The sequence below is a fragment of the Erinaceus europaeus genome, chromosome X, assembly GCF_950295315.1.
Source record: "Erinaceus europaeus chromosome X, mEriEur2.1, whole genome shotgun sequence".
Taxonomy (NCBI): Eukaryota; Metazoa; Chordata; class Mammalia; order Eulipotyphla; family Erinaceidae; genus Erinaceus; species Erinaceus europaeus.
In genome coordinates this window covers 69513823-69540172 of record NC_080185.1, presented here as the reverse complement: position 1 = coordinate 69540172, position 26350 = coordinate 69513823, and the positions used below count along the sequence as shown (strand labels likewise).

At 35.7% G+C, this 26350-nt stretch overlaps 1 protein-coding gene across 2 annotated transcripts in view; it reads right to left on the bottom strand.

The window, feature by feature from the left end:
- The window catches only part of POF1B (POF1B actin binding protein), a 123363-nt gene that overhangs the window by 18509 nt on the left and 78504 nt on the right, over window positions 1–26350 (bottom strand). For both annotated transcript variants that reach the window (XM_060182891.1, XM_060182890.1), the window contains 8 exons: window positions 25543–25570; window positions 24804–24878; window positions 23065–23157; window positions 21553–21666; window positions 20138–20290; window positions 19426–19545; window positions 16431–16559; window positions 15639–15721 (listed from right to left, as the gene is read on the bottom strand). In XM_060182891.1, the coding sequence (XP_060038874.1) occupies window positions 15639–15721; window positions 16431–16559; window positions 19426–19545; window positions 20138–20290; window positions 21553–21666; window positions 23065–23157; window positions 24804–24878; window positions 25543–25570 (795 nt within the window). The remainder of the gene's footprint in view (window positions 1–15638; window positions 15722–16430; window positions 16560–19425; window positions 19546–20137; window positions 20291–21552; window positions 21667–23064; window positions 23158–24803; window positions 24879–25542; window positions 25571–26350) is intronic.

The window sequence follows — 26350 nt, the reverse complement described above, 5'->3', positions numbered from 1 at the left end:
GGAGGACCCCCCCCCCAACTCTTCATCTGCACTATTCCAGTCTTTAGATCCGTGATTGTTCAACAATTTGTTTGCCTTTGTATGTTAACTCTCTTGGCAACCACCAGGTTCCAGATGCTAGAATGATGCCGACCAGACTTCCCTGAACTGACAACCCCACCAATGTGTGCTGGAGCTCTGCTTCCCCAGAGCCCTTCACCACTAGGGAAAGAGAGAGACAGGTTGGGAATATGGATCAACCTCTCAACTCCCACGTTCAGCGGGGAAGCAATTACAGAAGCCAGACCTTCCACCTTCTGCATGCCACAATGATCTTAGTTCCGTACTCCCAGAGGGTTAAAGACTAGGAAAGCTATCAAGGGAGGGGATGGGATAGAGAGGTCTGGTGGTGGGAATGATGTGGAGTTGTACCCCTCTTATCCTATGGTTTAGTCAATATTTCCTTTTTATAAATAAAATTTTTTAAAAAGGGCGGGGGAGAGGAAGATGGGGGACTGAGAAGTCGCTGACAGCGAGCGCTCTGACCGCATCGTCGGCAACGGTAGGATTTTCTGCCTTTAGCAGGCCAGTTAATAAGGGGTGACACCAAAAAGTGAGTACAATTTAATTTGGGTTAAGAATTAGAGTAAAGGTGACACGGACTAGCGGGGCTCCAGAATTCCCAGGGTGCTGGGCAAGGTGAGTGCGCCGGGCATTGTCCTCCGCCCGCCCAGGAAGGCAGCTCCTCCCCGGGTGCAGAGCGTGGCGGGCAGAGGAACCGGAGAGAGCACTTTAGCTCGGGGGCTTTCTCTTGGGAGTCTGCAGGGTCCACCGCGGCCCTGAGAACAGATCCAAAGACTTCTTGAGTATAGCTCTCATTGGATCAAAGGATTTGGAGCTAGTTTTCATTTTTGAGAAATCCTTTAAAAAAGTCTGGAGGGAGGGGTTTCCCGGAAGATGGCGGACTGAGAAGCGGCTAGCCTTGGAGCTCCGGACACATCTCGTGTAAACAATAGGATTTTCTGTCTTTAGCAGGCCAGCCAATAAGGGGCCATAGCGGTCATAACAAGGATGTGTCTGTAACTTAATTTGGGTTAAGAATTAGAGTAGGGGAAAAAATTCTTTTTTCTTCCTTTTAATTTTCAAGCATACATCCTTCCCGCCGCCCCCCCCCCCATAAGCAGTGCCTGGGACCAACGACTAGCAGGATACCCCATACCACCAAACAGGGTTTTTTTTTTTTTTTTTAAACTCACTGATACACATTTGGGAAGTTCCTCGCACTGCTCTTTAATTACAACCCTTCTTCTTATCTTCTCCCTTTTCTCTCTCTTATCTCTCTCTATCTCTTTTATTATTATTATTATTTTTTTATCTTGTCATACACTTCTTTCTTCTTTGCCTTTCTGAATTTGTGAATTACTTTGGGGAAGAAATCTGACCCAGAGTGGACTCTCTATGTGTGTATATCTGCTCTAGTTCCCTTTACATTCTTGTTACCCCTAGAATATACACTGGATAGTAGATTTGCATAACTGTCTATTCTTGCTATCCTCTCTTTCTTTTCTCTTTCTTCACTGAGATTTGGTTACTATTTTTTCATGGACTGGAGAAATTGTTTGGCTAACTGGTAACGATTAAACTCCTTCAATACTTACTTCAGTTGCTACTGTAATTCCGGAGGTTGGTGAGTGCAATTGTCATAAAGGTATTTAGTACAGTGTTACTTGTGCTCAAATCACAACAACTGAGGAACAACAGAGCATTAAAAAAAAAAAAAGAGAGAGAAACACAAAAAATGGGTAGATTAAAAACAAATAAAACTGCTACCCCAATGAATGAAGACAAGAGCCCAGAAGAAACCACAAATCAGTCAGAAGTAACCATAGATAAGAAAAGTATGCAAGCAATAATAAACTTATTAATCACAGAAATGAAAACAACATTGGAGGAAAGGAATGGCAGTATTAGGGAAACAACAGTTGAGACCCCCAAGGAAAATACTGATTATCTTGAGACAATTAGAGAACTGAAAGCTGAAATAGCTGTAATGAAGAAAGAAGCTGAGGCAAGGGAAAGCAGACTAACAGAAGCAGAAAACAGAATTAGTCAGACAGAGGATGAGTTAGAGAAAACAAAGAAAGAGGTGAAAGAGCTTAAAAAGAGATTGAGAGACACTGAAAACAACAACAGAGACATATGGGATGATCTCAAAAGAAGTAACATTCGTATAATTGGCCTGCCAGAGGAAGAAAGAGAGGAAGGGGAAGCAAACATTCTAGAGGAAATAATACAAGAAAATTTCCCAGACCTGAATAACAGAAAGGATATCAAGGTGCAAGAGGCCCAGAGAGTACCAAACAGAATCAACCCAGACCTGAAAACACTAAGACACATCATAGTCACAATGAGAAGAAGTAAGGATAAAGAAAGGATCCTAAAGGCTGCAAGAGAGAAACAAAAAGTCACATACAGGGGAAAACCCATAAGACTTTCTGCAGATTTCTCAACTCAAACTCTAAAAGCCAGAAGGGAGTGGCAAGATATCTATTGAGCCCTGAATGAAAAAGGGTTTCAACCAAGGATAATATATCCTGCTAGACTTTCATTCAAGCTAGATGGAGGGATCAAAACCTTCTTAGACAAACAACAGTTAAAGGAGGCAACAATCACCAAGCCGGCCCTGAAAGAGGTACTAAAAGACCTCTTATAAACAAGAACATCACTATAATACTTGTAATATATCAGAGTAAACAAATCTTTTTTTATAACAATGGCACTACAATACATTAAATCCATAATATCAATAAATGTCAATGGCTTAAACTCACCCATCAAAAGGCACAGAGTGGGGGGATGGATCAGAAAACATAACCCAACCATATGCTGCTTACAAGAATCCCATCTGTCACAACAAGATAAACACAGACTTAAAGTGAAAGGATGTAAAACTATCATACAGGCTAACGGTCCACAAAAAAGGGCAGGAACAGCCATTCTCATCTCAGACACGATAGATTTTAAATTAAATAAAGTAATAAAAGATAGGCAAGGACATTCCATACTGATTAGAGGATCAATCAGCCAAGAAGACTTAACAATTATTAACATCTATGCACCCAATGAGGGACCATCTAAATACATTAAGCACCTACTGACAGAATTTCAAAAATACATCAATAGTAATACAAAAATAGTGGAAGACTTCAATACACCACTCTCAATATTAGACAGATCAACAAAGCAGAGAACCAATAAAGATACAAGGGAATTGAATGAAGAGATCGACAGACTAGACCTCTTGGACATTTTCAGACTCCTCCACCCCAAAAAACTGGAATACACCTTCTTTTCAAATCCACACAACACATACTCAAGGATAGACCACATGTTAGGCCACAAAGACAGCATCAATAAATTCAAGAGCAATGAAATCATCCCAAGTATCTTCTCAGACCACAGTGGAGTAAAACTAACTTTTAACAACAAACGGAAAATTATTAAAAGACATAGAATTTGGAAACTAAACAACATGCTCCTTAAGAACCACTGGGTCAGATATTCACTCAAACATGAAATTCAAATGTTCCTGGAAACTAATGAAAATGAAGACACAACCTATCAAAATTTTTGGGACACAGCGAAAGCAGTACTGAGAGGGAAACTTATAGCCATACAATCACATATTAAACACCAAGAAGAAGCCCAAATGAACGACCTTACTACACACCTCAAGGACTTAGAGGAAGAGGAACAAAGGAACCCTAAAGCAACCAGAAGGACAGAAATCACTAAAGTTCGAGCAGAAATAAACAACATCGAAAATAAAAGAACCATACAAAAGATCAATGAAGCCAAATGTTGGTTCTTTGAAAGATTAAACAAAATTGACAAACCCCTAGCCAGACTCACCAAACAAAAAAGAGAGAAGACTCAAATTAATAGAATTGTAAACGACGCAGGAGATATCACAACTGACACCACAGAAATCCAGAGAATTCTGTGAAACATCTATAAAGAACTATATGCCACCAAGCTAGAGAATCTGGAAGAAATGGAACAATTCCTAGAAACCTATGCACTTCCAAAACTGAACCAAGAAGAACTACAAAATCTAAATGCACCAATCACAGACAAAGAAATTGAAACCGTTATTAAGAATCTCCCCAACAACAAAAGTCCTGGACCAGATGGCTTCACAAATGAATTCTACAAAACTTTCAGGAAACAGTTAGTACCCATACTTCTTAAGCTTTTCCATAAGATTGAAGAAACAGGAATACTCCCTTCCACCTTCTATGAAGCCAACATCACCCTGATACCAAAAGCTGATAGGGACAGAACAAAAAAGGAAAACTACAGACCAATATCTCTGATGAACATAGATGCCAAAATATTAAACAATATCTTGGCCAACCGGATACAGCAACACATCAAAAAGATTGTTCATCATGACCAAGTGGGATTCATCCCAGGAATGCAAGGCTGGTTCAACATCCGTAAATCAATCAATGTCATTCATCACATCAATAAAAGCAAAGCCAAAAACCACATGATTATCTCAATAGATGCAGAGAAAGCCTTTGACAAAATCCAACACCCATTCATGCTCAAAACTCTACAGAAAATGGGAATAGATGGGAAATTCCTCAAGATAGTGGAGTCTATATATAGCAAACCTACAGCCAACATCATACTCAATGGACAGAAGCTGAAAGCATTCCCCCTCAGATCGGGGACTAGACAGGGCTGTCCACTGTCACCGTTACTCTTCAACATAGTATTGGAAGTTCTTGCCATAGCAATCAGGCAAGAGAAAGAAATCAAAGGGATACAGATTGGAAGGGAAGAAGTCAAGCTCTCACTATTAGCAGATGATATGATAGTATACATAGAAAGACCTAAAGAGTCCAGTAGAAAATTACTGGAAGTTATTAGGCAATATAGCAAGGTATCAGGCTACAAAATCAATGTACAAAAATCAGTGGCATTTCTTTATGCAAACACTAAATCTGAAGAAGAAGAAGACATCCAGAAATCACTCCCATTTACTGTTTCAGCAAAATCAATCAAATACCTAGGAATAAAGTTGACCAAAGAAGTGAAAGACTTGTATACTGAAAACTATGAGTTGCTACTCAAGGAGATAGAAACTGATACCAAGAAATGGAAAGATATCCCATGCTCATGGATTGGAAGAATAAATATCATCAAAATGAATATTCTCCCCAGAGCCATATACAAATTTAATGCAATACCCATCAAAGTTCCACCAGGCTTCTTTAAGAGAATAGAACAAACACTACAATCATTTATCTGGAACCTGAAAACACCTAGAATTGCCAAAACCATCTTAAGGGAAAGAAACAGAAATGGAGGCATCACACTCCCAGACCTTAAACTATATTATAAAGCCATCATCATCAAAACAGCATGGTACTGGAACAAAAATAGGCATACAGACCAGTGGAACAGAATTGAAAGCCCAGAAGTAAATCCCAACACCTATGGGCATCTAATCTTCGATAAGGGGGCCCAAAGGATTAAATGGAAAAAGGAGGCTCTCTTTAATAAATGGTGCTGGGAAAACTGGGTTGAAACATGCAGAAGAATGAAATTGAACCACTTTATCTCACCAGAAACAAAAATCAACTCCAAATGGATCAAAGACCTAGATGTCAGACCAGAAACAATCAAATACTTACAGGAAAACATTGGTAAAACACTTTCCCACATACACCTCAAGGACATCTTTGATGAATCAAACCCAATTGCAAGGAAGACCAAAGCAGAAACAAACCAATGGGACTACATCAAATTGAAAAGCTTCTGCACATCCAAAGTAACTATTAAACAAACAGAGAGACCCCTCACAGAATGGGAGAAGATCTTCACATGCCCGACATCAGACAAGAAACTAATCACCAAAATATATAAAGAGCTCAGCAAACTTAGCACCAAAAAAGCAAATGACCCCATCCAAAAATGGGCAGAGGAAATGAACAAAACATTCACCACAGAGGAGATCCAAAAGGCTAACAAACATATGAAAAACTGCTCTAGGTCACTGATTATCAGAGAAATGCAAATCAAGACAACACTAAGATACCACCTCACTCCTGTAAGAATGGCATACATCAAAAAGGACAGCAGCAACAAATGCTGGAGAGGATGTGGGGACAGAGGAACCCTTTTACATTGCTGGTGGGAATGTAAATTGGTACAGCCTCTGTGGAGAGTAGTCTGGAAAACTCTCAGAAGGCTAGACATGGACCTTCCATATGACCCAATAATTCCTCTCCTGGGGTTATACCCCAAGGACTCCATAACACCCAACCAAAAAGAGGTGTGTACTCCTATGTTCATAGCAGCACAATTCATAATAGCTAAAACCTGGAAGCAACCCAGTTGCCTAACACCAGATGAGTGCCTGAGAAAGCTGTGGTATATATACACAATGGAATACTATGTAGCTATCAAGAACAATGAACCCACCTTCTCTGACCCATCTTGGACAGAGCTAGAAGGAATTATGTTAAGTGAACTAAGTCAGAAAGATAAAGATGAGTATGGGATGATCCCACTCATCAACAGAAGCTGACTAAGAAGATCTGAAAGGGAAACTAAAAGCAGGACCTGATCAAATTGTAAGTAGGGCACCAAAGTAAAAACCCAGTGGTGAGGGGTAGGCATGTAGCTTCCTGGGCCAGTGGGGGGTGGGAGTGGGCGGGAGGGATGGGTCACAGTCCTTTGGTGGTGGGAATGGTGTTTATGTACACTCCTAGCAAAATGTAGACATATAAATCAGGAGCTAATTAATATGAGACGGGGAAATCAAGTGTATGTCTCAAAGCTTCTCAAAAGACAAACTGAATCTTTTAAATATATAGGCTATGTATTTGATATGCTGACTCTCTCAAAAGCCTAGACCAAGTAGATTAGAAGCTTCCAAAAGCACAGCTATATACAAGATACTGGGTACTGTCCAGCAAACCATAACAAAGGGACTTTTCAAAGTTAACCCAATTACCAAATAATGTGATGATAATATTAACTATTGATTGTCTTTTTGAACCCTAAGACAGCAGGAACCTCACATCTTCACTATAGAGCCCCTACTTCTCCCAGTCCTGGAACCCTTGGATAGTGCCCACTTTCCCGTATGCATCTCCCAATCCAAACCAAATAACATTGCATCTGCCGATCACAACCTAACCAAAGCAATGATTGCTACCTCAACATGCTTCACCTCAGAATGTATCCAGAGATTTCATGTGTGGAATGACAACCCTTCAGCTTCATTACTCGGGTGAGACCTTTCCTTTAATAGTACACTCTCATTTCATCTCAGGTAGTTCACTTTCCAACAAAGTCCCATAACCTAGATATACACCAGTTTCTGTGAGAGAGAGCTTATGTGCACACGTATCCATAAACTACTGCAAAATATATACCTGAAAGCAGGACTACACTAGAGTTTGCAGTGAGTACCTCCGTAACACTTCCTCTCCACTATTCCAAGCTTGGGATCCATGATCGCTCAACAAATTGTTTGGCTTCATATGTTAACTCTCTTTTCAATCACCAGGTTCCAGATGCCACCAGGATGCTGGCCAGGCTTCCCCGGATTGATGACCCCACCAATGTGTCCTGGAGCTCAGCTTCCCCAGAGTCACACCCTACTAGGGAAAGAGAGAGGCAGACTGGGGGTATGGACCGACCAGTCAACGCCCATGTTCAGCGGGGAAGCAATTACAGAAGCCAGACCTTCTACCTTCTGCAACCCTCAATGACCCTGGGTCCATGCTCCCAGAGGGATAGAGAATGGGAAAGCTATCATGGGAGGGGTTGGGTTATGGGGATTGGGTGTTGGGAATTGTGTGGAGTTGTACCCCTCCTACCTTATGCTTTTGTTCACTAATCCTTTCTTAAATAAAAAATTTTAAAAAAAAAGAATATAAAAAACAAATTTTAAAAAATGGATACTACATAATGATTAGGGTATAAGTCAACCAGGACAAGCTCACAATAATCAACATCTATGATCTAAATGAAGGGCCATCAAATATGCAAAACAAAATTTAAAGAAGTACATTGATACAATAATAGCTGGAGATTTCAGTCCCCCACTCTCTCAAGCAAATCAATCAGGCAGAAAATTAATAAGGAAAGAAATTATTAAATGAAAGGATGAATAGATAAGATGTATTCAGAATTATCTGTCATAGAAAAGTAGTATATAAATTACTCTCAAATCCACATTTGACATTATCATAAATAGATCACATGATAGGTCACAAATTAACGTCATTAAATTTAGAAGCATCAAAATTATTCCACGCATCTTCTCAGACCACAGTGGAAGTGAAATAACACTGAACAGCAAACGGAATTATTAGTGAAAATCCCAAAATATGAAAACCCAGAAGAGTACTACTCAATAATTATTGGGTGAAAGAGAAAATTGAATAAATTAAAATGTTGTTGTATACAAATTAAAATAAATATGCATTACAGAATATTGGGACACTTATAAAACAGCACTAAGAGGGAAATTCATAGCCATACAGGCACACATTAAGAAACAGGAAAACACTCAAATAAGCAGCCTGGCTTCTCATCTGAAGAAGATAGAAAAAGAAGAAACATAAAGCAAGCAGAAGGAGGGAAATAACAAAAATTAAAGTGGAATTTAACAGCTTTAAAAACAAAGAATCATACCAAAGATCAATGAAGTTAAGAGCTGGTTCTTTGAAAGGGTAAACAAAAGTAACAAACCCTTGGCCAGACTTACTAAAATACAAAGAAAGAATACCCAAATATGTTGTATAATGAATGAAAGAGATCACAATAGACAACACAGAAATCCAAAACTTCAAATGAAACCTTCTATGAATGACTATATGTCACAAAACTAAAAAATCTAGAATAAATGGATACAATTTTAGAAAAGTACTCCCTCCCAAGTCTAAACCAAGAATAGGATGCAAAACATGAACAGAACAATTACAGCTGAAGAAATTAGAATATTAAACAAAAACTTCCCCAACAACAAGAGGTCAGGCCCATATGATTTTACAAATGAATTCTACAAAACCTTTTTTTAAAAACTACTGTTAGGGGCCGGGTGGTGGCACATCTGGTTGAGCAACATGTTACAGTGTGTAAGGACCCGGGTTCGAGCCCCTGACCCCCACCTGCAGGGGGAAAGCTTTGCAAGTGGTGAATCAGGGCTGCAGGTGTCTGTCTCTATCTCCTCCTTCCCTCTCAATTTCTGGCTGTCTCTATCAAATAAATAAAGATAATAAAAAAATTTAAAAAGTAAAAAAAACCCCTATTGTTACTACTACTCAAGCTCTTCCAAAATACTGACAACACAGGAACCCTATCTAACACCTTTACAAAGCAAATGTCACACTGATACCTAACACAGATATGTAACAAAAAAGAAAACTACAGACTAATATAGCTGATGAACATAGATGTGAAGATATTTAACAAAATTCTGACTAATTGTATACAGTAGTACATTAAGAAGATAGTGTACTACAATCAAGTAGGTTTCATCCCAGGGATGCAAGTCTAATTTAATATACATAAGTCAATAAATGTGATCCACCATATCAGTAAATGTAAAACCCAAAATCACATGAGCATCTCAATAGACATAAAGAAAACCTTCAACAAAGAAAGCCTTTGACAAGGTCCATAAATCACTCAAGATCAAAACACTAAAAATGGGGGTGTATGGGAAACCATTCAAACTAGTTGAGTTTATATATAGGAAACCAACAGCTAACATCATATCAATGCTGAGGAATTGAAAGTTTTCTCTCTTCAGTCAGGTACAAGACAGGGTGGCCCATTATCACCACTACTATTCAATATTGCCTTGGAAGTTCTACCCATAGCAATCAGACAAGAAAATTGAATCAAAAATGGTCAAGATTGGAAGAGAAAAAGTTAAACTGTACCTATTTGCAGATGATATGATTGTGTAAATTAAACACCCTAAAGAATCCAGTAAAAAACTCCTGGATAATATTGGAAAATATAGTAAAGTGGCAGGCTACAAAATCAATATGCAAAAATTGATGGCATTCTTCTATGAAAACACTGCATTAGAAGGAAATATCCAGAATCACTCTCCTGAATAACAGCAAAACCAATAAAATATCTGAGAATCAATTCAACAAAGAAGTGAAGGACTTACACACTGAAAATTATGACACTCTTCAAATAAATAGAGACACAAAGAAATGGAAAGACATCCTATTCTCATGAGTTGAAACAATTAATATTGTCAAAATGGCCATTATAACCAGAACCATATATAGATGCAATGTTATCCCCATCAAAGTACCAACAAGTTTCTTTAAGTGAATAGAATGAGAGTTACAAAAATTATCTGGAACCAAAATATCCCTAGTATTACCAGACCTTAAGGTATACAGCAAAGTTACTGTAATAAAAATTGCCTTGTACTGGAACCAAAATAGACACATAGACCAGTGGAATAAAACTGAAGATCCAGAAACAGGCCCCCATATCTATGGCCAACTAATTTATGACAAAAGGTCCTAAACCATTAAGTGGCAAAAGGAAAGTATCTTCAACAAATGGTGCTGGGAAAATTGGACTGAAACATGCAGAAGGATGAACTTGAGCCATCACATGTCACCAAGCACAAAAGTCAACTCTAAATGGATCGAGAACATGGATATTAGGCCAGAAACTATCAACTGCATGAAAGAAAACATTGGCAGGACACTTTATGACTTAACTTCAAAAAAAAGCCATCAAAAATTAAAATCCAACAGCAAAGAAAACTAAAGTAAAAATAAGCCAACAGGGCCACATCAAACTGAAGAGTTTCTGCACAAAGAGTAGTATCACCATCTAAACAGAAAGACATCCTACAGTGTGGGAGAAAATATTACACAAAACACCTCAGACAACAGACTAATAAATAAAATATAAAATGAGCTCAGCAAGCATAAAAAACTCATTAGAAAATGGGGCCTTCAACAATTTGTTTGGCTTTGTATGCTAACTCTCTTTTCAGCCACCAGGTTCAATGATGCCGACCAGACTTCCCTGACGACCCTAACAATGTGTCCTGGAGCCCCGCTTCCCCAGAGACCCACCCTACTAGGGAAAGAGAAAGGCAGACTTGTTGTTAATAAAGATTTGTGTTCCCTCTTCGCTCCGGACCCCCTCTCTCTCTTCTCCGCGGCCCGCGCACAACAACACAGACTGGGACTATGGATCGATCAGTCAATGCCCATGTTCAGCAGGGAAGCAATTACAGAAGCCAGACCTTCCACCTTCTGCAGCCCACAACGACCCTGGGTCCATACTCCCAGAGGGATAGAGAATAGGAAAGCTATCAGGGGAGGGGATGGGATATGGAGATCAGGTGGTGGGAATTGTGTGGAGTTGTATCCCTCCTATCCTACTTTTTTTGTCGTTGTTGTTTTTGTTAATGTCTCCTTTCTTAAATAAATGAATGAATGAATGAATAAATAAATAAATAAATAAATAAATAAATAGAAAATGGGGCCAGGACATGGATAGATATTTTACTGTGGAATAGATCCAGAAAACCAACAGATATGTGAGAAAGTGCTCAATGTCACTGATCATCAGAGAAATGCAAAGAAAGACAATAATGAAGTACCACTTTACATATTCAAGAATGTCATACATCAGAAAGAACAGAAACAAAAAAACATTGGAGAGCATGTGGGGGAAAAGAGATAACTTCTGCACTGCTGGTGAGAGTGTAAAATGGTCCAACCGCTGTGGGAATCAGTCTGGAGACTTCTCAGCACACTAGATATTAACCTACCCTATAACCCAGAAATTCTTCTTCTAGGGATTTACCCACAGCTAACATAAACACCTATCAGAAGAGATCTATGTATACTTATGTTCATAGCAGCATAATTTGTAATTGCCAGAACCTAGAAGCAACCTAGATGCCCAGCATCAGATGAGTGGCTAAAAAACTGTGATATATGTAGAATGGACTGCAACTCAGCTATAAAAAATGATGGTGTCATCTCTTTTGTGTCATCTTGGATGGAACTTGAAGTTATCAGGTTAAATGAGATAAGGCAAAAGGAGAAGGACAAGTATAGAATGGTCTTACTTATAAGTGGGACTTAGTATATGGGAAAAGGGTGGAAAAGAACAACATAAAATGTGTACTGGACAAGGTGTATTGTATCAAAGGAAAAGACTGGGAAATGGTGGGATAGAGATGTGTTCTCCATTGTAAATTAAATTTTCAAAAGGAAAAAATTCAATATCCTATACAAATGTAATGCCACTATGTTTCTTTAGCATATCTGTCATCAATTATTGTTGTATTAAAGCTTTGTATTTTAAAATTAAAAATAAATCGAGCACCATAAATTGTCTAATCTAATATTTACTACTTAGGACTGATCACCCTCATCATATATCCCCTACTTGACTTCACTCAATCACACTATCTACTCAACTACCTACACAAAATAAAGTAAGATATATCTTCTAGTCTCTTCTGACATCATCAACATTATAGTCACCCCTATATAATCTTTAGCAGAAACACTGTATATAATTGGCCAATATCTATACTGGTGAAAAATATATATAAGCTAAAATACAATTATTGTCTATATGATAACTTTTATTAGAATCATCAAAGAAGTAACTGCAGTAAAACTTATGGTTAACTTAGGCCACACAAAACCCTAAATCTATTCTCTCCCTAACTAGAAGTCAGACCCCATAAACATAATACCAGTTTGGATACAACAAATGACACTCAGTACTATAACAAGTGGAAGAAAGTCTAAGCTTCTCAGAACTACAAAAGCTGGATAAGGGCAAGACTGACTCACCATATGATGGTACTTTTTGGTCAGTAACGGGCCATCCCATCATTTAAGGCCCTAGTCAGGGAATCCTTGTGTTCTCATATAGACAGGAGACCTCTAATAGATCCTTCTCTCTACCATCACTGGTCACTTCTATCATGAACATAATCATAAAACCTCTTAAGGCCTCTCTAGGACCTTACCCTCACTATAAAGCAGCAATGGTAAGGAATTCCCCACTCTCTGAGGGGAGACTGGGTCATCCTACTTTAACACTTGAGGAAGACTCATCCTGAAATGAATGCATCCTAGAATATTCCCAGCTGTGATCATAGACTGTGATCTCATACTGATAGGGACTCAGAGGTTACACAGGCTCCTGTACTACATATGAATATATATGGGCCTTGTGTCAGATCAATGGGGTAAAGGTAATTGTATTCATATACTTTATTCAAATTTGGAAGCACATATGTATAAACTATTGCATTTACTGTGAACTGTAAAACATTAATCCTCCAATAAAGAAATTTAAAAAAATGGGAGCTACTCTCTGCCCCAATCTAGCTTTCTATTTCTATTTTCATCTCTGACACCATCTTCTTAGACATTACTTTTAGTTCACCTGAATGTTAGCTATCAAGCTTAGGAAAATAAAAGTCATGGGCCCCTAGGACTAAAATAGACTTCTTGGCTTCTTTTCAACATAGGAACCCTAATCTCATTTGCTTTATTCCTACTTGTTGGTTCCTGTTTATTAACACCTTGTCCTGCTTTATATCTTACCACCTTTCAGCCACCAAGCTGCAGATGCTATTATGATTCTTTCTTGACCTCTCTTAGGTAGATGGCCTCACCAGTGTACCCTGAAACCTCATCTCTCCATAGCCGTCCCCCTACTAGGGAAAGATAGAAACAGGGTAGGGGTATGGACCGACCTGTCAGTGTCCATGTCCAGCAGAGAAACATTACAGAAGCCAGAAGTACTACCTTCTGTAACTTGTAAGAATGTTGGTCCATACTGCCAGAGGGGGAGATATGTTAGGGGAAGATGAACAGAGAGCTTTGAACTCCAATTCCATCAGGACCCAGAGGGAGAAGAGGAAAAGAGGAAGAACATTCAGAAGCAGTAATAATTGTTTTAAAAAGGAAAAGAAGACAGGATCATGGGGGGGCATGGTCAAATATATTTAAATATAGACAGATAGTCATAGAAATAATAGTGAACCCATACTTGTGGCCTTGGGAGAATTAGTGAAGTTTCCAATGGAGGGGATAAAGACACAGAACTCTGGTGGTGGGAAAATGTGGAATTATAAATGCTATATAATAGTTATATATATAAATCACTAATAAAAATGGCCCAAAAATAACTAGATGATAGATTTAGATATCTTATCAAACCGTATCTGTGACCTTGGGAGAACTATTGCAGTTTTCTGATGAAGAAGGATGGGGTCACAGAACTCTGCTGGTGTGAATGGTGAAGAATTATACCCCTATTTTATCCTATAATTTTGTAAATAACTAATGAAAGTTTTAAAGATTACATAAAAAGGTATAACATAAACATGCTATTTAAATCTGATAATTTAAATATATAATAATATAACATATATAATATGAAATATACATTTAAATATGTATAATAGCATATAAACCATAAATAAGATAGTATATGATGACATAATGCAAAAAATAAAATATATCCAAATATTTAATATAAACTTATATAGTTAATATAATGTAAATATTAATATTTGATATAACGGGCTATAATTATATATGCATATATATGTATATATATATAATAGTACTGAAAGCCATCAACCAGAAACTAAAGAAACACAAAAGAATTGTTGATTAATATGAACATATTTGATCCTCTTTTTTCTAAATGCTTCCGATGTGAAGTCAGGTTACTTATTTGAGTTTTTCTTGTTTCTAATGTGTGCCTGTATGGCTATGGATTTCCTTCTTATTATTGCTTTAGCTTTGTCCCAGATATTCTGATAGCTTGTGTCTTCATTTTCATTTGTTTCAAGAAACATTTCACCTAATAGTTGTTAAGTAGTGTACTGTTGAGTTTCCATATGTGGGGGTTTATTCTATCCTTATGTTTATTGTTAAATGTTAGTTTAATTCCAGTGTCATCTGAAAGATACTTCAAATGATTTTAATCATTCTAAGAAATATAGGATCAAAAATAATAAGTATCCAGAGATAAACTTGACAAAGAGATGAAATACTTATGAACTAAAAATATGATTCCCTGCTCAAGGAAATGGAGATTCAGATAACTGGAAATATATCCTAATTAACATAATCAAATTTGTCATTCTAACCAGAGTCATATGCAGATTTAATATGACTTCTATCAGGTTACACTAAATTTCTTCAGGGGAATATAACAGAAGATACAAGTGTCTACCAGCAAATATACCTAAGATTTCCAAAGCAACCTTGAGAAAAAAAAAAAAGAACAATACTGGAGGCATCACACTTACTGACCTCAAAACACACTACAGGGTTATTGTAAACAATACTATTTAGTTCTGGAATGGAAACAGACACACAGACTAGAGGAATAGAATTGAAAGCCTAGACATAAGTCCTCACATCTGTGGATATCTAGTTTTTGACAAAAGATTTTAAATATTAAGTTGAGAAAGGATTGTCTCTTCAACAAATGATGTTGAGAAAGTGGGGTTGAAACACAAATGAGTGAAACTGAACCACCACATATACAATAAATAAACATATTGAAATTTCATTTTATATATACATTACTTTTTTGTGGTAATTGTAGTCCTTCCACCACTGGAGGGTTGTGAATGAGATAAATACATTCCTTGTCTCAATTTTGAAAGCTCCTTACAAATAAAAAAATAATATAATTATTGGAAACAGTAAAGAAACTAGAGACATGTTTGATTATATAGTAATCTTATAAAGAATACTTTTTCTTCCTTTTCCTTACTTCAGAGGTATGTCCTAATTCCATTTGTTAAATATAATATAATCTTGCCTCATAGTACCTAATAAATTGCATTTTGTGCCTGTGAAGGAAGTCACTAACTGGTATTAGTTTTCTACATTTGAGGAATGAATTTGTATTGATATGGTTCTCAGGGAAAAAACTGTGAAAATTTTTGCTCTAATAAGCCTGAAAATTATAGAGACAGTAAAAAAGCATTTAACTTTAATATGGAAGCAGTCATTTTCTCTAACAGAGAATCTATCACTGAACTTGGCAACAAGCACCATTTGCTTGACAGAGCAATAATATATTAGCCACAAATAATAAGATAATTCAGTGATTTTTCAGAAGCCAGTAATAATTTTATAAGGCTTGCAAAGTCTTTCACTGTTAATTTATAAAACAAATGTCTTAAAAGTAATATGGTCACACTTATTCTTCCTTCTAGTCTAATTTTCATTTGAATTATTTCTCTGGAAACATGAATCATTTTCTCTTACATTCTACTTTATTAATGTGAATGTGCTCTGTTCTATATCAAGAGAAATATTTATCATTCAGATCTTGATTATGTTGTTCTCTCCTGCCTCCTTTGAACTTACCTCTGACTGACGCTTTATCATGGAATCCTTCTCTTCCAGTAAGCTTTTCAGTTCATGAAACTTGAATTGGAAGTCACTGAAATTTCCATCTCTTCTTGAAATATCTTTCTGGTACTGATTTAACTGAGTCTTTGTATTTCAAAAGAAATAAGAATTGTTAATTCTCATTCATAAAGCAGGTAACTGAATTATAGATAATATAAATAACCTACATACAAAAACTAATGAAATGAATAGTAAAAAATCAGTGACTCTAAACTATTAAATGGTTGTATAGTGTAAAATGTGAACTGAAATATTAAGTAGGAATTCTTACTTTTTTAAAGGTGCCTTTACAATTTAGGATAGGCATTATCCAAGTAAAAGTACCTGGCCACTGTAATTAAAATTGAGCTGATTAAAATTTTTTTGCTTCCTTCAAATGCCGGTTAAGGAAAATTCAGTAGCTAATAATATAATTTGCCATTTTCAAAATAATTTTTTCTGTATAACTTATTCTAGTCCTCCCAGAAACCCTGTAAAATGAGAATTAATTTATTCCCCACAAGATCAAAGAAGTTAAATGACATAAAGATACACTTAATAATTGTTATTTAATTCATTTCCTTTTATCATCAGCAGTTATCCACCTCTATTTTTTCAGAGAAAAGAGATGAAGAGACAGAGAGAGAGTGAGGAAAAGCAAAGCACTGAAACTTCCCCCAGTGTGATAGGGAGTTGGATTCAAATCTATGCTGCATATGAAAAGTATGCACAATATCAAGGTGAGCTCTCTTGTGCCCCCCAAATCAGTAGTCCGTTAAGCTAAATTTATTTTATTTTATTTTGACTTTGGTAAAGATTGTGCAGTGTTATTGGAGATGAAGGTCTGCAGTGAGTTTGACCACTGAATATATTTAGCTGTACTCAGCAAACAGTAAATTAAAAGCACAGTAAATTTGATATAGAATTACAACATAAAAAAATGTATACAAATGTATATGCATTCTCTAAAAAAATCACCATAAATTTAGTGCCAGTTATTGGTACATGAGTCAACACTGTTTACAATTTCTTGCTTAACAAAATTCTTGCTACCTATCATCCCTCAAGGTAGAGATTTTTCTTTTCCTTAAAAAAAATTTTTTAATCTTTATTTATTTGCTGGATAGACAGTCAGAAATTGAGAGGGAAGGAGGTGATAGAGAGGGAGAGAGACAGAGAGACACCTGCAGCACTGCTTCACCACTTGTGAAGCAGGTGGGGGCCAGGGGCTCAAACCTGGGTCCTTGCACACTGTAACATGTGCGTGTAACCAGGTGGGTAGATATTTTTCTTAGCTGTGATTCAGTTGGATAATCTTGACTATTGCTCTTGCCTTCATACATATGTCTTTGAGAAAGTCATAGAAAATCACCAAAAACAAAACAAGTCTAAAAACATAATAATAAGTCTACAGTCATCATTTGTTTCCAAAAATTAACTAAGTTAGAAAACAATTTAGTGGGTGGGAGGGATGGGTCACAGTCTTTTGGTGGTGGGAATGGTGTTTATGTACACTCCTAGTGAAATGTAGTCATATAAATCACTAGTTAATTAATACGAGTGGGGGAAAATTAATTGTATGTCTCAAAGTTTTTTAAAATACAGACTGAGTCTTTTTAATATATAGGCTGTGTATTTGATATCTGGACTCTCTCAAAAGCCTAGACCAAGTAGATCAGAAGCAACCAATAGCACAGCTATATACAAGATACTGGGTACTGTACAGCAAACCCTAACAAAAGGACTTTTCAAAGTTAACCCAATTACCAAACAATGTGATGATAACATTAACTATTGATTGTCTTTTTGAACCTTAAGACAGCAGGAACCTCACATCTCCACTATAGAGCCTCTACTTCCCCAAGTCCTGGAACCCTTGGATAGGGCCCACTTTCCCGTATGCCTCTCCCAATCCATATCAAATAATAGTGCATCTGCCAATCACAACCTAACCAACACAACGATTGCCACCTCAACATGCTTCACGTCAGACTGTGTCCAGAGACTTCACGTGTGGAATGACAACCCTTCAACTTCATTACTCGGGTGAGACCTTTCCTTTCATAGTATACTCCAATTCCATCGCAGGTGGTTCACTTTCTAAAAAAGTCCCAAAACCTAGATATACATCAGTTTCTGTGAGAGAGAGCATATGTTCACACGTATCCGTAAACTACTGCAAAATATATACCTGAAAGCAGAAGTACACTAGAGTTTGCAGTGAGTACCCCCCTAACATTTCCTCTCCACTATTCCAAGCTTTGGGTCCATGATTGCTCAACAATTTGTTTGGCTTTGTATGTTAACTCTCTTTTCAGTCACCAGGTTCCAGATGTCATCAGGATGCCGGCCAGGCTTCCCTGGACTGAAGACCCCACCAATGTGTCCTGGAGCTCAGTTTCCCCAGAGACCCACCCTACTAGGGAAAGAGAGAGGCAGACTGGGAGTATGGACCAACAAGTCAACTCCCATGTTCAGCGGGGAAGCAATTACAGAAGCCAGACCTTCCACCTTCTGCAACCCATAATGACCCTGGGTCCATGCTTCCAGAGGGATAGAGAATGGGAAGGCTATCAGGGGAGGGGGTGGGAAATGGAGATTGGGTGGTGGTAATTGTATGGAATTGTACCCCTCCTACCCTATGGTTTTGTTAATTAATCCTTTCTTAAATAAAAAAAATTTTAAAAAGAACAGGAAAGCTATCAGGGGAGGGGATAGGTACAGACTTCCGGTGGTGGGAATTGTGTGGGGTTGTACTCCTTTTATCCTGTGGTTTTTGTGTTTCCTCTTTATAAACAAAAATTAAAAAAAAAATTAGTAATATGCACACACAATGCTGTGTACTTAATCAAAAGGTTATAAAACACATTCCTAAAACTCTACCTTCAGTTGATTTCATACTTAAAATAGGAAGCCATTATTATATTATTAGAAAGTTCATGTTGACCTGTGTAATATAGGATCAACATACCCTCAGCTTGCAGATCTCTCTATCTTTTTCCATTCTCAAATTTTTCACCATCTCCATGTAATGGTTGCCAATTTCATTCATTTTTGCCTGCAGAATTGGGCCAGTGTGAGTCTCAGATACCTACATGAGACAAAGCAACATTATATAATTTGATTGTTAAGAAGAAAATGCATACTATAATACAAGACTTGTTACTAGGTGCAAGCCACACAATTAAATGACATGCTAAAATTATGAAAGTGATTTTTGTTATTACGTGAGATATCTGAAATAGTAGTGAGGTAAGAAATGATATTGAAGAGAAATGGGTTGGTGATAGGAGCAGTGTGCACAGTGTGCAGATATCTATCAAGGAGAGGTAAAACACTTGCACTCATGTATCAACTGACCTTTAAGCCATTCTTGCCCCCAATTAAATGATTTTTGGGAAAAAGACTTAAATGCATGTAAGATCATCAGAAAACAGTCTGTGTATTTTCTTAAAATGAATGTGCCGGAGATGATTGAGATAGATGATAGATATAAAGATGATGAATGGATATAGACAATAGATACATAGATAAATGATAGGTAGATTGATTGCAAGTACCTCAATATTTGTCTAATACTTATATATCATTCTATATATTAATGAATGCATATATACTGTTATTAATTCAAGGTAGCAGTGATATGATTAAGGTTATAAATATTTGAAATTAAATTCTAATACCTGCATTCTAAGATTTTTATTTTCTTGCTCTAAATTATGTTTACAATATTCTAGTTCTTTCAACTTATATTCCATGTCTGATAAAGTGTGTTGCAGTGTGAGATTGCTCTCTTCCAATGCCTGGCATTTTGAAGTAGAGTCTTGAAAACTTTTCTGTAAAGAAAATGCAAATAAATAAAACAAACAAATTCTTATTTATAGACAGTTTGAAAAAGTTATTTTTGTTGATACATTAAGTGAAATATAGCAAATAATTTCCATGCCGTTTTTTTTTTTACTAATTTACCCTGAAATTATAATTTATATTGACATTGAATAGTAGATTATTGCCTCTGATGAGATTTGCCTGATTGAGTAAGAAGGGTCAAAATTATATTATTTAAATTTATCCATTTATCTATCTATTCTTGTGATCTTTTACACTTTATAGTGTTATATATTAATTTATTTGAGACAGAGAATTTGAGAAGGGAGGGGGACAGACAGGGAGAGATAAAGATATGTGTAGCAACAAAAATTGTAATATACTTATGTGTTGACATTAGAGACTAGGAGGTGGCACACTTGTATGAGTACACATATTATTATTAACAAGGACCTAGGTTCAAGGTCCTGGTCCATAATTGCAGGGGGAAACGTTTTCATGTAGTGAAACAGTGCTGGAGGTGTCTCTGTCCATATTCTTCTCTAGCTCCCCTCTCCCAGTTGAGTTCTGATTGTCTCTATCCAATAAATAAATAAATATAAAAATATAATCTGAGTTCAAGTCCCCACTCCCCATCTGCAAGGGAGGAAGCTTTATAAGTGATGGATTAGTGCTGTAGGTGTCCTTCCCCGCTCTCTATATCAATTTTTCCTCTCAATTTCTATTTCTTTATCTAAAACAAACAAGTAAATGATTCATTAAAAATGTTGAAAAATTGAAAATGATTCATAGATTTAACAAAAAAACAAAAGAAACCAAAACAGAAGTCCAGGATATTAGATGCAGAAGAGAGAACCAGAGTCCTTGGACATGCAAGACTTATATTCTGTGTGTTGTACTAACTTCCTTACTGTCCAAATTAAAAATTTTCTGTTCTGTTATTCAAGATATAATCTAAACTAAGTTCTTGAACATATCACACATCATTTCTATAAAGTATTATTCTTATTATTCTTATTTTAAATGGATTTTTAATACAGATGGTTTTCAATTTTATTTCCTTTATATCTAAAAGTACATAAGATTGTCTGTCTTATGCAAATAATTTCTGTCTTAAAATACCTAAAACCACTCAATTATCATCTGATGTAATTATTTCATTGTATTTTAATTTTGTCTATATTATATCTACATTATATAACTACAAACCATCAGTAATTGTAAACACGAAATTCTATCAGCATTATTATCAATAAAAATATCAGCTTACCTGCTGTTGACTATTATTCGCTCTCACGGATGCCAAGAGTTCTTCATATTCTTTTATTTGAGTTTCTTTGAATGCCAAATCTTTCTCAAATCTAATCTTGTCATTTTCAAGTAACTACATGCACAAATTATTTACGAGTCAAAATCACAGAAACTTGTCAACAGTAGCACAAAACAAAGAATTTTTTATATTGGAAGATTTAAATAATTACTTGGTTTTTTTATAATTCTTTAATATCAGAAAATTCTTAAAAAGATCAAATATGCAGTAACGAAGGACTGAAGCTTTAAAAGTTGTATTTTAAAACAATACATATTCTTCATTGACTTACTCTTTTTAAAAATTTTTGTTGCCCTTTTTTATTGTTGTAGTTATTATTGTTGTTGTTACTGATGTCTTTGTTGTTGGATAGGACAGAGAGAAATGGCGAGAGAAGCGGAAGACAGAGGGGGAGAGAAAGATAGACACCTTCAGACCTGCTTCACCACTTGTGAAGCAACTCCCCTGCAGGTGGGGAGCCCGGGGCTTGAACCGGGATTCTTATGCAGGTCCTTGAGCTTTGCACCACGTGCGCTTAACCCGGTGCACTATTTAATTTTTTTAATATTTATTTATGTATTCGCTTTTGTTGCCTTTGTTTTATTGTTGTAGTTATTATAGTTGTTGTTACTGATGTCACTGTTGTTGGATAGGACAGAGAGAAATGGAGAGAGGAGAAGACAGAGAGAGAGATAGACACCTGCAGACCTGCTTCACCGCCTGTGAAGTGACTCCCCTGCAGGTGGGGAGCTGGGGGCTGGAACCCAGATCCTTATGCTAGTCCTTGCGTTTTGCGCCACCTGCGCTTAACCTGATGTGCTACCGCCCGACTCCTCATTGACTTATTCTAAGTGCAGTGAAGTAAAACCTTCAAAATGTTTTAGTTTTACTCTGTACAAACCACTTATTTACCCAAATAGGTAGAGAATTTTCAAATTCTAGCTTAAAGGTACTCATAAGAATTCAGAGACAAGATATTTCTAAAGTTCTCAAGCATCTGTCTTTGGCACAAAAACGCCAGTTACACAGGACAATAAAAAAGGTTATATTATTGGAGATATAACTTGCTTGGGAATTCAGAGAAATTCAGAGAATGCTTAATATTATAAAAATGACGAAAATTCCTATTCAGTGAGTCAGGTTATTATAGTTTTTTGAATCATTTTAAAGTTAGCATTAAACTTTAATTCAAACTTTTGGCATAGTTTCTCTAGTGGGAAACAAATAACCACACAATCCAAATTCTTTAATTTTCTTTAATTTTCACATTGGACAGCTCTTCTCTCTTTTCCCAACCTAAAACAATCATTTCAAGAAAATAACTACACATGAATAAATACAATATTATTATATTGTAGTAGTTTTTAAAAAGTATACTCCTGTCATTTGTAAGTTACAAAGAATAAAAAACTAGAAAGACTAGAAAAAACTAGAAAGAAAAAAACTAGAAATAATAATAAGAAGAATCATTACAGTCAAATCATTTTGAAGATGTTCAAGTTCTTTCCGTATATTGCTGAATGTAGACAACACTAGCCGAAGTGACTTGTCTGACATGCCCCTCATCTGGAGGAAGAAAATGTTTGATAAGTACTGATACCTTTTTAAAATAATATTTAAAAATAATATTTTAAATAGGCACAATTAAATTATTTAAATTATTTAAACTTATTTCAAGTTTCCTTCAAGCAAATACTTTCACCTTCTTTACCCTATTATGTCCCATGGTCCATCCTCCCAGAGGGGTAAAGAATAGAAAAGCTATCAGGGTAGGGGATGGGATACGGAGTTCTGGTGGTAGGAATTGTGTGGAGTTGTACTCCTCTTATCCTATGGTTTCTGTCAGTATTTCCTTTTTACAAATAAAAATTTAAAAATATATTAAAATAAAAATTTAAAAAATTGTACTGTATATTTTAAATCTGGAGAGTATGATTTTTGTTAATATTCTTTTTCTTTTCTTTTCTTTCTTATGCAATATAATTAAATTTTGATGTTTCAAATACATTTCAGTACTATCTGTTCTGTTTCCTTAAAAATACCATTGGACCTTGTATAGGAATTTTATTGAATCTATACAATATGCAAAGTATGAAAGTCATTTTAAAAGATGTTGACCCTTTCATTACATGAATATAGAATATACTTTCATTTTCTGTGTTTTCAAAAGGAAACAAAGGGAAATACTTACAAGGTATAAAGGACAGTCAACAAATTAATCTGTCTAGCATACCCCATTAACAAAAGGAAAGATAAAAATCACATTAATATATAAGAGAAAATATTTAACAAAATCCTACAGCTTTGTATGATAAAATACTCACTGAAATGGACATATAAGAAATATTTGAACATAGTAAAAGTTATAAATACCCCCCTGAAATTTATATTATATTCAATTATGTAAAACTGAAAAAATTCTATTGGGATAAAAAAGAAGACAAAGATGCCCATTCTTCCAGCTACTAGGAAGCCAGTATTATAATTTCTAGCCATTGCAATTAGACAGATATAATAGGAATTCCAACTGAAAAATAATATTTCACATTTTTCATGTCATACTACACATAGAAACAGCAACAAAAACTGCAGAAATCTTTAGAAACAACAAGACACAAATATATTTTCTTACTGAAAATCAATACACAGAAATCTTTGGAATTCTGATGTGCAAGCAATGAACTAGAAGAAAAAGAAATCAAGAGAACAGTCTTGTTTACAATCAAATCTAAAAAATAGGTATCATAGAATAAATTTAACAAAGGAGATAAAATATTTGTATACCAAACACTATAAGACATTGCATTATCTTTAAAAAATATTAAATGATCTCACAATCTGGATATATGATTCCCTCTTCCCTTGCAATATTTAACATTCTGGTGGTCTTTGACCTTTCACAACTCAATAGGAATGACTATTCCTATCAGGGGTAAGGATACAAAAGAAAATGCTATAACTTAGTGTCTGCCTTTGCCTCAGATTTGTGGAGAGAATAAATGCATAAAATAGCATTTTATACTAGTTCTAGAATGCTTTCCTCAATTCTAATCATTTCATATTAGTGTTTTATAATCTAAACTATATTCAAAGTGTAGTAAACATTGTGAAACTGCATTTTTATTTAGAATTGTCTGTTCCTATTTAAGGAAATTTTTATAGATTTGAGGTTTATTACTTTGGACCTCACACCCAGTTTGAACCCATCTCACCTGAAGAATATAGCGTATTTGCTGTTTTGTAAATTCTGACAGTCCTTTGGGAATCAATGATTCAATGTCTTCTGACTGTAAGAAAAAAAAGGCTCATCAATAATATAGACATATTAGTATCTTAATGTTAGTATCAGTAACTCACAAACTGTGTAACATATTTTAGGGAAAACAAATATATATACAAGTAATATAATGTAATATAACTTCAAAAATATATACATATATATATAATTTTTGGAGACAATGATTACTATAAACTCCATTCCTAGCTTTATCAGCTCTCACTTAAAAACTCGATTATACTACATATACCATGGGAGGGGGACCTTGAATCCATTAATTTTGAGGAAAAGCTTTAGTCATATGATCAGATATTCCATCACTATGTTTTGTTTTGTTGGAGACAGAAGTAGAAAGAGAAAGTGATACCACAGCACCAACGCTTCCTTCAATGCTGTTGGGACTAGCCTTCACCCTAGGTTGTGCACATGGCAAATCAACAAACTATCCAACATTTGTATTTTGTAAAGATCAATGTAAAAACTATGATATTCGGGCCTGCTGTTGACACAACTGGTTGAGCACACAATACATCGTGCAAGGACCAGGGTTCAACCCCTTGTCCCCACCTGCAGGGTTGGAAAGCTTTGTGTGTGGTGAAGCAGGGCTGCAGAGGTGAAAATATCATAATCTACTCTCATCATCAATTTTATTTCCAACTATTTTTTCTACTTACCTCATTTGTAGACTCAAACTCTTGCTTGCTACAAGAATTAAAAATAAAAGGATATAAACACTTAGAAAATTGTATACATAGACTTTATACAAATGTGAACATTCTAATTATATTATTTTATTTTTGTTATATCATAAAGACAAATTATAATTCATAACACAAATGGAAAATTTTAAGTTAAAATGGTACTTGACAAATAATTTCATATAGTTAATCTATTAAAGATAAACAACATATTATTAAAAAAAACTAGTGCAATATACAGTATTTCTTAGTACTATCTATTAGAAATAATCCATTTGTGGAAGTCCTTGGTATTTATAATGTATGCTACTTGAGTGAATGAATAACAATAGGTAAAACACCCATTTTCATCTTTTTTCCCTCCTTCCTGCATTTCTCTCTTTCAGTTATAATTCTAATTTATCTTTTCAGTGCATTCACTTTTTTTCATGCACTTCTTGACAAAAGCAAAACTTGTAATACAAGGTTGAGTGGCTGAGTAAACTTAGTTTGCATTTAAACATATACGGAAATTATGAGACTTAGATAGTATTTGGGTGTTCATATAAGAGAAAAGTCTTATATCACCAAAAATTCTAGTGGGATCAACTTCTAACATTAAAAGGGGTGTTTTCAGAAAGATTGGTAGGCCCTTTGTGAAGAAATAAGCTAGGTATATAAAGTGGTGCAAAAGAATTTATTTGTTACATTAGTGTGATATTTTAGATCTTTGGGGGGAATGGATAGCGTTCTAGTGTAGTCAGTGGCAACAGACAAACATATACTTTTGCCCATGTTCTCTATA